Source organism: Budorcas taxicolor, chromosome 4, assembly GCF_023091745.1.
Source record: "Budorcas taxicolor isolate Tak-1 chromosome 4, Takin1.1, whole genome shotgun sequence".
Lineage (NCBI taxonomy): Eukaryota > Metazoa > Chordata > Mammalia > Artiodactyla > Bovidae > Budorcas > Budorcas taxicolor.
Window position 1 is genome coordinate 101,157,732 of NC_068913.1, and position 13,542 is coordinate 101,171,273.

At 47.6% G+C, this 13,542-nt stretch overlaps 1 protein-coding gene across 1 annotated transcript in view; it reads right to left on the minus strand.

The window, feature by feature from the left end:
• The window catches only part of SLC13A4 (solute carrier family 13 member 4), a 42,837-nt gene that overhangs the window by 27,555 nt on the left and 1,740 nt on the right, over window positions 1-13,542 (minus strand). Inside the window, exon 2 of the mRNA XM_052638730.1 lies at window positions 8,662-8,790. Coding sequence (XP_052494690.1) covers window positions 8,662-8,790 — 129 coding nt within the window. The remainder of the gene's footprint in view (window positions 1-8,661; window positions 8,791-13,542) is intronic.

Here is a 13,542-nt window from a genome sequence, read left to right on the forward strand (position 1 = left end):
AGAGCTCCTCCTATGGCTACAGTGCATGGATTCTGTGACATTTATGTTGGCAGTGTTATTGCCTTACTGCTTTTCTGCTCTGTGGTTTTTCTCGGTGTGCCAAAACCCTGGGCTTGGAGAGCAGAGGTATTTCCGGACAGTGCTAAAGAAGAGATGGGCTCAAAGAGACGGCTTTGAAAAGGTGGAGCAGAGGATAGCAAGCTCAGGTTCTGGAGTTAAGATGACCTGGGTTCAAATGCCTGCACCCACAGATGGTCTGGGACCAAACATTGAACCCAGATACCCTCGTCACTCTGTGTAGTAATACCCAACACTTTGAAACCATCATCTATGTGCCTTAAGTAAAATGATGCAGGAAAGGCCTGGCATATAGGAAGTCCTCAGAAAAGGCCCATTATTATTGTTAAATGAAGTGAAAAGATGAAATGCTTCAAGATGAGATTCAGGGTCAGGAATCAGGTATGCCAGCATGACCATGTGGAGGAAGAAATGAAATAAGAAGGAGCAAGGTGGATTTCAAAGAAAAAGATTCTTCCAAACTTTCTTAAGTGAAGGGTGAGGACATCTCTAGAGTTTTCTAACCCAGCCTGGACTGAGAGGCACGAAGACCTAAGTGGTGAGCAATGCAGTCTATTAATGAACTACTTCATTGTTAGTGGATTGCAGGTGACATCTCTTAGTGATGAGCTTTTAAAAACATCACTCTCTTTGGTCTTGGGATTATTTATTGCTCTCTAGATATGTCAGGTTTTAATTGTTTTTAGAAAGTTGTTGCTGTTGTTTTTTAATAGGAAGAGGGCAGTTGTGGCTTTAATCATAGAAGTCTGAGGAGAACAGAAATCTGGATATTGATCTTGGTTCGGTGCTTTTCTCACTAAGAACATGATCAAGGGCATCGTCAGGAAGAAAGACAGAGATGGACCAACCAATCATTCGTGAAGATGAGCTGGGCACTCTGATGCGCACTTTCTCACTCAGAAAGCTTTTAACATCCTCACAACTCCCCATGAGGCAGGTACTTCTATTGTTCTGATTTTCCAGGTGAGTAAAATGGTTACAGTTTAGAGAGGTTACAGGGAAAGAAAAGAATGTTGCCCATTCCAGTTCTATAAGGATCAAGCCCTTAGCTCCTGCAGTCATGCACCCTGAGGGGAATGCAGGATGGAGAAAAACAGGAAGCCTCTGTACTTTGGGTATTGGCCCTAAATAGTTAAGATGGGTATCTAAGGAATCATTTCAATGGCTCCAGATTCTTATATCTTCTCATAAATAGAAAAGCACTAAAATCATTAACTGGAGATGTCTGTTGTGATTAGCAGTAGTCTTCTGATGTTTGACTACATGTTTTTTTTTTTTTTTCCCCAGAAAAATAAATTCATATATTTCCTGGCTCCTGCCTCAGCTCTTTGGAGCAGTTCCTCAGTAACCCAGGCTGTCTCCCAGGCCATAGTCCTCAGTAAGGTACCCAAATAAAACTTAACTTGCAACTTTTATTTCAGCCAACACACAATTTGCTCAAGACTAGGTAGTGACAACACTGGATTCAAACTCAGATCTTCCTTGCTCCCATCTTGGACCCTGACCCTGCCATGTTGCCACTGTCCCTGCTTATGGTGGTGACAGCCAGAGCCTGGCCAGATGTGTGGATCTGACTGTGTCCTGACACGGGCACGGGTGGCATTGCACGGGTACTGTCAGAAATGCAGCTGCTCAGCACCCTGCTGTTGGCTGCGCACACCCAGGCTCTCCTTGCAGGTTGGCTGGGGGTGAGCCTTGTCACGTATCGGGAAGGTGGCAGTCCCCCAGAAGATTGGTGGTGGTCGCTGGAGATGGGCCTATATTGAGGCTCTTTTGGTTCATCTGAACAATTTGCAGTGAGTCCAGGATGGGATCCTGGGCAGGTCCCCCTCAGCACTGAGCTAAGCCCATCAGAGCTGGAGACTTCACGGCATCATCCCAACCACCTCCCTGGCAAAGAAGCTATGTCCAGTGTAACTGCCTCTCTGCCCTTCCCTGGGGGCAGGAATGCTGATTCTACTGGTTAAGTCTGTGCAAGCTCAGACACCCTCCTAACCACCTGTCTGTATTCCCTGAGGACAGAGGTGTGCAAACTACTCACTGCCCCTGAAACCTCAGGGGCTGCTGTGGGAATGGGGTGGCCACAAGCTGTTGCAGCGGGCCCAGGCAGCCAGGGCTCTGAGCCCTCATGACCAATCAGAGTAGGACTTCCTCTTCCATCAGTTTCATATATTGATTCTCCTAAGACTTAGTTTCAAAAAAAGGTTTCGTTACTTAAAAAAAACATGCTTTGCAAACCTTACTCTGCTGCTGCTGCTGCTAAGTCACTTCAGTTGTGTCCGACTCTGTGCGACCCCATAGACGGCAGCCTGCCTGGATCCCCCATCCCTGGGATTCTCCAGACAAGAATACCGGAGTGGGTTGCCATTTCCTTCTCCAATGCATTAAAGTGAAAAGTGAAAGTGAAGTTGCTCAGTCGTATCCGACTCTTCGCGATCCCATGGACTGCAGCCTATCAGGCTCCTCTGCCCATGGGATTTTCCAGGCAAGAGTACTGGAGTGGGTTGCCATTGCCTTCTCCGAAACCCTACCCTAGGGAAGGCTAAAGCAGAGAGACGCAGATGGATGCTGACCTGGCCGGAAGTCAGCCCAACGCCTGCAGAGCTTAGAAGTGCTGACTTACCGGGTGCCCCTAGTTTCTGCTGTTGCTGTGGAAACACTGGCTTGGCCTCAAAGGGCTGCAAGATCTGTAGGTTCCTGGGTTTTGGGCCCCCCTTGTGGCCTGGGCATGGGCTCAGCTCTGGGCTGTGTCTGAATGGCTGTGGGTGATGGGCATCTGATAAACAGATGCTCAGTTTATCCTCACAGGCTTGTATATGTTGAGGGGGAGGGAATAGGGTGGGAGGTCAAGGGGGCGGGGTGTCAGCCTCTATAGTAAGCAGAGGCCAGAAAGGCAGAGTAGAGAGTGGCATATGAAATGCCCCCAGATTTAAACAAACAGTCGGGGTCTGGGCACCGGTCAGGAATTGGTGGGTCAGAAAGATCAGAAGCCAATAGGGAAGCAGATTTCAGGATATCACTCTAGCATCACTTGGCTGTAGAGGCTGTTTTGTTTTTACAGCTGGAGCTGCCTTGCCGCGTCTCTGGCCCTGGCAGGAGCTAGAATCTAAATGGGAGTTGCTAGAGGCCTGCAGTGTAGGCCACTGAGACAGCAGAGGGCGTGTGTGTGTGTGTGTGTGTGTGTGTGTGTGTGTGTGTGTGTGTGTGTGCGTGCACACGCGCATGCACACGTGTTTGGTGGGTAGATAGAGAGCAGGTGTAATCACTACCAGAAATAGTTTCTGACCCTGGGCACTCCTGAGACTCTTTCCAAGCCTCAGTATTCAAACTATGCCATTTAGTTCCCCAGAGTACCCCTGGGCCCCCATCTCTATGCCATTCTCCTATAAACAGTGACTCTCAGCTCACTTGATTGACACAGGTACTGTTCTCGGCTACAGTAATACATTAGAAGGGCTTAGAGGACTTTCAAGGCAGATATGATGATAGTAACGAGAGTCACAATGCAAGCAAAGCAAGCAAAAACATGCCTAAAAACAAATCTGAAATACAGAACTGAGCTCTGGGCACCAGCAAAGGGGAGCAGTGGCTGGGTGCTTATAAGCTTGAGAGAGTCCTAAAGTCAGAGGGCCCTTAGAGCCCAGGCCCTCCCCCAGGGAATGGCGTCTACCTCTAATGTCCCTGATTCAGTCAGCCAGCTTATGCCTCTGGGGACAGGAACAACAGGACCACATGGGGTCCCCACTTCAGAGTCTCCCCTCTCAAAGAGGGGAATCTCCCTTATGCTGCTTTGCCTCTGGTTCTGGTTTGGCCCCTCTGAGCTTGGTGTGTTGAGCTGCACAAGCCAGGAATCATGCCCTTCTCGAGGCCTCTCTTCCTTTCTCATGTGACTCAGCTAGATTTTAGACATCTCGGGTACCCACCTCTGAATGAGCAACTTATCCAGAATTTACTGCCCTGGACAGCGAACATAACAGTCACTTATAGAGGGTTAAGAGATAGGCTCCTCTGACCACAGGATCTCCCAGGCAGGAACACTGCAGTGGGTTGCCATTTCCCTCCTCCATGGTTTTTCCTGACCCAGGGATCAAACCAGGGTCTCCTGTACTGCAAGCAGATTCTTTACCGACTGTGCCACCAGGGAAGCCCATTAAGAGGAACAGTGCGTGTAAAGGACCTCTGCACTTTGGCAGCCACCTTGGATGGAAAGCTTACACCGAGGCTGTACTCAGCTGAAAGCCAGGTTCTTTTTCACACAAACTGCTGACACTCATCCTTATTAAACTTCATTTTGCCAGTCCCAGTCCATTGCCTCTTCCTGGCAGCATTGATTCTGTCACTGTACATTAGCTGGTCCATCCAGCTTTGCGTCATCTGCAATCCCAGTAATATGCCTTTCATATTTTCATTTGTGTTCTCTCTCCAGCACGATGCCAACATGTTATGAAAGATCCTTTAAGTGCAGCTATTCAACCAGTACTCAAGCTACTCAACCGTGCTATTATCCAGCCCACATGGGCTCCTCTGATTGAGAAATTTTTATCCCTGGAAATACTGAAGGCTCCAAAGAAAAACTTAATTTATGTTCAGCAACTTCTGTTTAAAAGACCAGGGAAATTGTAAAGCTTTATGGAAAGACTTCAATCAAAAAGCAGTCAGTATACATTTTGGGCACTTGATAATCAAGGGTAAATTTCACTTATCTAGAACATTCTCTCATGGGAAATGGTGTAAATCCTCTGCAATGCCAATAATAGTGGCATACTGCATAGAGTCTTCTGTGTTACTCCTTGTGGTTTTTACTTTCTCTCTACTAGACTAGAATAGAAACTTGTCAAGGTCAGGAGCCATTTCTGTCTCTTTTCAGCACCTGAGTTCAGCTGAGAGAGGACAATCTAAGCTTTGCACAGTGACCTCTTAACCTGCAGACTGACAATCCATCACTGTAAAATTTAGCCACTTATATGCACACATCCAGCCCCAGTGGGAAACCCAAAGCATTAGCTATGAGATTCAAGAAGGCAAAAATATATTTCGTTTTCATTTTTTGTCACCTGCAAGGTATCTGTAACATCCCACAGTGCACACAGTAAGTACAGCACTCAGAAAAAATATTTTTCTGAATGTTGACTGAATAACCCAAGAGACAGAAGCCACAGATTCAGGGTCACACTGATCCTATTCACTCGCCTTCCTTCACATGGAGAGTACACTCCTGACACACACCATCAGGAACACTGCAGTGGAGAAACATTAACTGAGGCTGGCGTGAGAGTGGACCGGATGAAAAAGACATCGTAAATCCTAGAAGGGCTGAAGCTGGGTGGAGAGAGGACATAGAAGGTGTGCAGCTGGGTGGAGAGACGATACGTCTACAGCAAGGTTTTAATCTGATGCTCTCCTGTACCATTTAAGGGACAGATGAACCCATTTGCACAGATGAACCCATTTGCAGGGCAGGAATAGAGACACATGTAGAGAATGGACATTTGGGCACAGTGAGGGAAGAGAGTATAGCATTAATGTATATACACTGCCATGTGTAAAGGAGATAGCCAGTGGGAAGCTACTGCAAACCACAGGGAACTCAGCGTGGTGCCCTGTGATGACCTGGAGGGGTGGGAGGGAGGTTCAAGGGGGTGGAGATATATATATATATACACACATATATGTTGTTATTTGCATCCATTGGTGTTGTTGTACAGCAGAAACTAACTCAACGTTGTAAGGCAATTATACTCCAACTAAAAAAATCAAAGGACAAAGATATCAGGGCGGTCCCAAAGGAAGGGACCAACACATTTAGTGTTGGAAAGGTTTTGGAAAGGCTTCATCCAACAGGGTAACTGCCTAGGATTTTAAAAGCTTAAAGGATTGGAGAGAACTTTCTGAGGTGGAAGGGTGGCCTGAGTCCTGGCAAGGGGCTGGGAAAGCACAGGTGGGTTTAGGGAGTGACAAATGGATGCTGTATCTGAAGAGGAGGGTTCCTGTAGACCCCCATCTCATTTTTCCCAGAAAGCTAAAGCACGTGTTGGTATAGGAGATAAGTCAACGGCTGAGGAATAGATATGTTCTCTGTCTGCAAAGTCAACAGGCTCACACAGGGTTATCACCCATGTCCTGTACCCAATTGGCATTTCCTTTAATCTGAGTTTAAAAGGCTAGCTAAACAGATTATATTTGGTCTAAACTGCACCCTGGAGCCCAGCTGTTAAATATCATCACCAACCAAAGCCACTTTATCAGGCCAATGGGGTAGAATTTTTCACCTCAAATGATAAAATTGGCTCCCTGGCTCTTCCAGTGTTTTCCATCTCTAGCTCCAGCAATAACAATACCTAATCTCTCCCCAGACAGTCTTCTTTTTCTCCTTACAAAGTGCCATTGCCTTTGAAAACAACTGCCTCCCTAGACTCCTTATGGGTTGAGCCTTCCTACCAGTGTGGTGAGCAGACCCTAGGATGAACTGTTGCCTAGCAACATCCCTAGTGTGGGGAGGGGCTGATTGGCCCACCAGTCTGTAGGATCCTGCTGCAGGAAGCCCTTGGAGAAATAGAGACATCATCTGCTTTAAGGTTGCAGCATGCTGTTGGCTTTTGGGCTGCCTGTAGTGAAATACAAAGATATTAGTTTTTAAATGAATAGTTAGCTCACTTTTAAAATGTTACTTAAGCTTCAATTCTTTCTGTAACTTTTTTCTCTGCTCTCTACTTTCACCTTCCCACACACTGGCTTTTTTTTTTTTTTTTTTAATTCATTGGCTTTTGCTGTCACAATTTTGAAGAGAAACCTGCCAGACAAGTTCATGCTTCTCTCTTAAGAAAAGTAATACTGACGCTTGTTCTTTTAGGCATGCAGATAGGCCTGAACTACCTCCTCTCTCTCCACAAAGGAAGGGGGCCAATTGGAGAGACTGGCTAGTGCTTCAGGTCCCAGGCGAGTTTTATGTGGGTCCCAGGATACTGGCGTTAGACCCATTTCAGGAATCAAAGCACTGCTGAGCGTTTGGGGGATCGTATCCTTTTCGGAGAGTCTGAAGCTGTTACAACTACTAAATGCCAACCAACCAACAAACTAATGTACGAACCATCCCTAAACCAAAATGTTGCAAACCAAAAAGAGCCCAATAAAAACTGGCCAGTCGAGTCCATCCCGTAGAAGGACATGTTAGTTTGTCGTCAGGTACAGCGGTTAGTTGCTCTGTTCTGTCTGACCTTCATGACCCCATGGACTGTAGCCCACCAGGCTCCTCTGTCCATGGAATTTTTTAGGCAAGGATACTGGAGTGGGTTGCCATTCCCTTCTCCAGGGGATCTTCCTGACCCGGGGATTGAACCCAGGTCTCCTACAGGATGTGACTAACTGCAATTAGAGGGAGCCTAATTTTATCTTTGGACTCTCACAAAAAGTTGTTATCCATGGTTAAGGCATCCTACGGACCCAGGTTCATTATTCCTTCCTCATATCACACAAGTGAAGAGTTATACAGTTCTTAGTAGTAACTCATCATGAAGCTATGTAGTACTTAATGGGGTATTTTTCTGACCGTACAGTAAGCAAGTACTGAAATCTAATAGGTATGAGTTTGAATCCAATTCTGCTGTTTCCTACTATGTGATTTTAACTCTGAACATCTTTCCTCATTCTGTAGAATGGAAATATTAAATGTCTGTCTGGTAGAGCTCTTGGGAGTATTAACTAATATAGTACTTCTGGGGTTGTGCCTGAGTCTTAGCAGGCATTCAAACAATAGGTCCTTTTCCTCTTTTCTTCTGAGCCTCTGTCCTTAACTAACCTGTACATTCAATCTTCTTCAGAAACCCTAAGCAGGGACCAGGTGCTGTAACGAGATAGTCCAAATGGAACCAGGTGTTAATGAATGAGGACCGTTCTTCATCTTGCTCTTGGTGTCTGGCTGTGATATTCTTCTTTCCTATTTGTGGGAGGCTTAACTGTTTGCCTTCAAATTTGGCACCACTCTGGGCTTCCTGTTGACAATTTCTGTCAGAATGCCAGAGAGAGTGAACGGAGGGCAGACTCTAGGTAGACAGCAGTCAAGGAAAGAATATGCAGTAATCCTGAGTTGGGGAAGAAGGGGGAGACATGTTTTTTAGAGGAACTGAATGAAGACATTGTCAGGCCTCAGGGAAACATGGTAAGTTTCTCTGTCGGCAAGCATTTATTGAGCCCCTGCTCCACAGAGGCTCAACTTTATCATGAGATTCCAAAGACCCGAGACCTGACTCCTCTTTTGAGTGTTTAGAGTCTAAAGGGACAATTGAAAGACAGAGAAAGGAATAAGGAGCAATCTGGTTGAATGTGCCAATCACATGGTTCCTAAAGGTTTTCAGGTTGAAGGAGCATTTGGATCCAAAAGGCTTCCTGAAAGTGGCAGTTCAAGGGAGATGCAGGTCATGGGTTGAAGGAAAGGGATCCAGAAGAGCAGGTGCAAAGGCTTAGTGCTAATGGGTTGGTCCAGAGGGTGAAAGAAGCCCCTCCTCAACGCTCTGTGAATCTCCCTTCACCTCCAGCCCTCTCTCACTGGCCCGGCAGGGACCAGGCAGGGGCCACCAGTGGTCTAACCTCGCTGGATCGCAGGACTCCGAAGAACGGGTAGAGGAAGGCAGGCACCAGGGCTGCAGCTCCAAGAGGCACTGCCTCGGACACCCAGTACACGGCGGTCACGATCAACACATAAGCACATGAGGCCTCCTGGAAGGGGAGGAAAGTGGGTGGTTAGAGACAGCGTTGCCACCGAGAATCCAAAAGAGAGCCGGGGCAGAGGCAGCGGTCACACAGACGCCAACACGGGCGCTGGCACACAGCCCTGGGGGTGGGTGCAAAGCTGGACTTGGCAGAGGAGTTTGCTGGATTGTTGCTGTTTAGTCACTAAGTCATGTCCGATTCTTTGTGACCCCATGGACTGTAGCCCGCCAGCCCTCTCTGTCCATGAGATTTCCCAGGCAAGAATACTGGAGTGGGTTGCCATTTTTTCCTCCAGAGGATCTTTCCGACTCAGGGACTGAACCCGCATCTCCTGCACTGTCAGGTGGATTCTTTACCAATGAGCCTCCAGGGAAGCAGTTTGGGGGGCAAGTGCCATCATAGTATGGTGGGTGAAGGTATGGCTGCTCCTTGGGGAGATTGATGTCTGGCACGTGGTTTGCATGGGTTTGCGACAGGGAGGCCCCTGGACAGTCATGCTATCACGGCTCTATTGGTCCCTGAAACTGAGCAGGATAGGGACAGAAATTAACTGCAGTGTCCAGATCCAAGATCGTATATCATAAAGGTATGTCGTATATCATAAAGGAGTTCATACGGAATATTTTGGTGTCAAGTTGATCAGATGCTAGAAGTTCTTAGGGGTGGCTGAAGGCAGAGATCGATTTGTGTAACTGGTTCACATGTGAATTCTGAAACTGGGCCATTTGAAGCTGGATCACTCCTGGCTGGGGGGTGAGGGTGGGGCTGGGAACTGTCCTGTGCCTTGTAAACCCTTTAGCAGCACCCTTGGCCTCCGCCCACTAGATGTCAGCAGCACCTCCCCAGTTGTGACAACCAAAAATGTGTGTGTGTGCTCAGTAGCACACCAGGCTGCTGTGTCCATGGGATGTTCCAGGCAAGAATACTGGAGTGGGTCGCCATGCCCTCCCCCAGGAGATCCTCCTGACCCCGACTGAATCTGCGTCTCCTGCATTGCAGGTGGACTCTTTACTGCTGAGCCACCAGGGAAACCCAAAAATGCCTCTGGACATTCCAGATGTCCCTTGGCAGTGGGAGAAGGGGGGAATTGTCCTTGTTGAGAACCAGTGCCCTAACCAGTCTGGGACTTTATTCTGTTTGACTGATACACATGGAAACATCCTCCTGACAAAAGGGAATAAGACTGCTCTCTGCCTGGAAGAGAGGGCCTGGAAATTCACCAGGGTTTTTCCCAGCCCACCTGCTTTGTTATTTGAACAGCCTTGGGGTGCACAGAATAATAATAATAATAATAAAGTATAATATTCTTATAAAAAAAATTAGAGCTCCAGTGAGGCTGGTTGCCAGTAATGGTTCTGATTAATAGTGGTGGGAAAGGTTTCTGTCTAAACGCTTTAACCATGGACTCTCGAGGGCCCTGAGTAGAAGATCCAAGCAGGCTGTGGATTCCTCTGTTTATACCTAGTTCTAAACCATCTGGGCTCAGGTCTGACCTCCCCTGAGGCTGGCTGGCGATCAAGGAACCTGATAAACCTTGTTCTGTTTATCTCTCGCTTGGGTTCAGAACAAGTGTCCTCAGACTCTTACACAAAAGTTACAAAAGGTCGCTGTGATCAGTGAGGGGCGTCAGGGGAGATTAATCCAGCCTGGCTGGATGGGACCTTGCTCCCTCCTGATATGCATGGATTAGAGGGCTGGGGTTTGAGAAATGGGAACTGGGCCCAGCAATTGTTGACTGGGGCTCCCACTGAGGTTTCCTCTGGGGCCAGAATTCAGAGAGAAGTTAAAACTTTTGGAAGTGCTGATAAGACAACACAACTAATACTGGCGGGGGCGGGGGAAGAAAAGGCTCCCTTTGAAAAAGATTGCAACTTAGAGACAGGCTCCCTTTATTGCAGAAATAAAAATACCTAAAGGGGTTCAAAGTTCTTCAGCCCACCTGAGCTCACTCATTCCCATTTCCTTTCTGGGAAAGAAACGGAATGGCAGGTGTTGATTCTAGTTGATGAAAAGGAGATAGAATGTCTTTCTCTCTCTGAGAAGCCCTTATTCCTCCTGAAGAAACTTCAGTTCTTATGCCTTCATCATTACAGGTCCGGGAATGAAGCAGGGGGTGGGGGGGGGGGGGGGGGCGGCATGCAGAGAGAGAAAGCATGCAAGAGTGCCATTTCCTTCTACCACGCACCATTTTGGTTTGAATTAGGAGAATTTAGATAAGCCAAGGTAAACTTTTTAATTGTAACTACAGTTAGGAATTAGAACAGGTTACTGGAGGAAGTGACCAAGCCACCTTCATTCAGCAGTATTAAGAACAGGATAAACTGCCATCTTTTTTTTTCTTTTTTAAGCTGTGTCTCACGGCACGTGGGATCTTACTTCCCCAACCAGAGATCAAACATGTGCCCCCCTGCATTGGAATCAAGGAGTCTTAATCACTGGACCATGAGGGAAGTTTCTCCTGCCATCAATTTTTAAAAATAGCTTTTTGTTTTCATTTTCTATGTATTTTTATATTCATATTCACGAGCTTTTTCTCCTTTTGCACTCAGTCACCCAGTCGTGTCCGACTCTTTGCTACCCCGTGGACTGTAGCCCACCAGGCTCCTCCGTCCATGGGATTCTCCAGGCAAGAATACTGGAGTTGCCACATCCTCCTCCAGGGGATCTTCCGGACCCAGGGATTGAGCCCATGTCTCCTGCGTTGGCAGGCAGGTTCTTTACCACTAGTGCCGTCCTGCCCGGCTTCAGTGTCCCAGTGGGATAAAAGTTATATCCAACTCCCAGACTAAATTCTCAAAAGCCCTTGCAATCATTTATGACACCAAATAACCAGACCTCAAGCTCTCCTGCCATCATTTTTATCTGAACTTTCCTTAGAGTTTTCTAACTTTCATTAGAAGAATGGGTAAAGGACCACCTTCAGATAACCTTTCCATTTCACACTCAGTTCACTCATGGAATTCACATAAATTTCCTTTTGCTTCTTCTCAACCATTTCAAAATTCAGCAAGAAAGCTTATATGCGATAACCCAGAACACTCTGTGTGTCCCTGCATCTGGTCTGGGGTCTGGCAGGTTACTCAGTCCGTGTTGGGTGAACTGAACTGGGCTTCTCTGCTGGCTAGCAGGTCTCTCTTATCTGCTGAAGAAAATGTTCTGGAAGCCCCCAGCCCCTTATCACTGCCCCTGGTCAGCAAGTATGTATTGGTATGTATTCACGCAGTGCCTTTAAGAGATAGTGCTGTCAGTTCTTCTTAGCTCCTGTTAACAAACAAGGGTGTGAATTCAAAAGTGGCGTCTCCCCACAGCAGATGCTTCCTGACTCTGCTGCCAACCGGTGCTTGCATCTGCTCCTTTCCCCACAGTTTGACCACCTCGATGAAACCCCACTGGAAGGAGCTTGAGGTCTGGTTATTTGGTGTCACAAATGATTGCAAGGGCTTTTGAGAATTTAGTCTGGGAGTTGGGTATAACTTTTATCCCACTGGAACACTGAAGCCGGGCTTAGTTATGGATGCACCCCCTGGCCCCCGTTTCCTCTTCTGTCATATGGAGGTCCAAGTCTGGGCCTCTGGCTCTAGACAGCTGGGCAAGAAAAGCAGGGAGGTCCTTCTAATCCTTTCCAAAATGTAGCTGTGGCTTGTCCTTTGGAAGGACCATGAGAACTGCAGGCCAGGACCTTCTGCCTAGGTCACTCCTCTCAGCTCCAGCCCAGGGAAAACAAGGCCGTTTAGGAATCTCAAGGATTAAATATCAGAATGTAAGTGTGAGGCAAGGGGGCTGAAGTGACGGGAGCCAGTCTCTGCAGTGGCTTGTGCCAGCTGTGGGTGCTGTGACCACATCCTCTATGATGTGCCTCCTCCTTGCAGAGAGAGGTAGTGTCTTACCAACACTGTGGCCCACGGAGGATTCATTGCTGCAGGCCACGCAGGAGCGAGTGGCAAGCAGGCTGCATTCACCTCTGAGGGCTTGGTCCACCCGGGTTCCACCCAGCGGTCCCAAGGGTTGTAGGGGGTCCGAATCATCTACCCTCCCCAACCCCATTAACACAGACTGGGAAGCTCTGCTCTTATTTAACCCCTTAGTCGTATCTCACTCTTTGCGACCCCATGGACTGTAGCCCACCAGTCTCCTCTGTCCAGGCAACAACACTGGAGTGGGTTGCCATTCCCTTCTCCAGTGGATCTTCCTGGACCAGGGATCGAACTCGTGTCTCCTGCATTGGCAGGTGGATTCTTTACCAATGGACCACCAGGGAAGCCCACTTTCTCAAGGTACTGATTCTCAGCTGGGGGTGATTTTGGCCCCCGGGGATGTTGTAAGCATCTGGAAGCATCTCTCCATCACAATGGCGGGGGCTGCACTGGCACCTAAGCACCTACAAGGCAGCGACCAGGAATGCTGCTGAACGTCCTACAGTTCAGCATGGTCCTTCCCTTGTGACAGAGAATTTTCTCTCCCCTCCACCCTCCACCAAATGTCACCAGTGAGGCTGTCCCTTCCCTAAGGTGAAACTCAGTTGGACAGAAGGCGATAAGTCAGTGAAGGACTTAAGTGCCTCTTGATCTTAGTGAGTCTATCTTTAAAAACCTATTCAAAAATTATGTATAGACCCCAACAGAGCAGAGGCTCACCTTTCCTTCCATTTCTCTTCTCTTTTCTCCCCCCACAACATCCCTCTTCGGTCAAAATTTATGGATGATTTTGCCTACTTCAATAATTTGTTTTTCTGTTCTTTTTCTTCTCATGGGTTCTTCT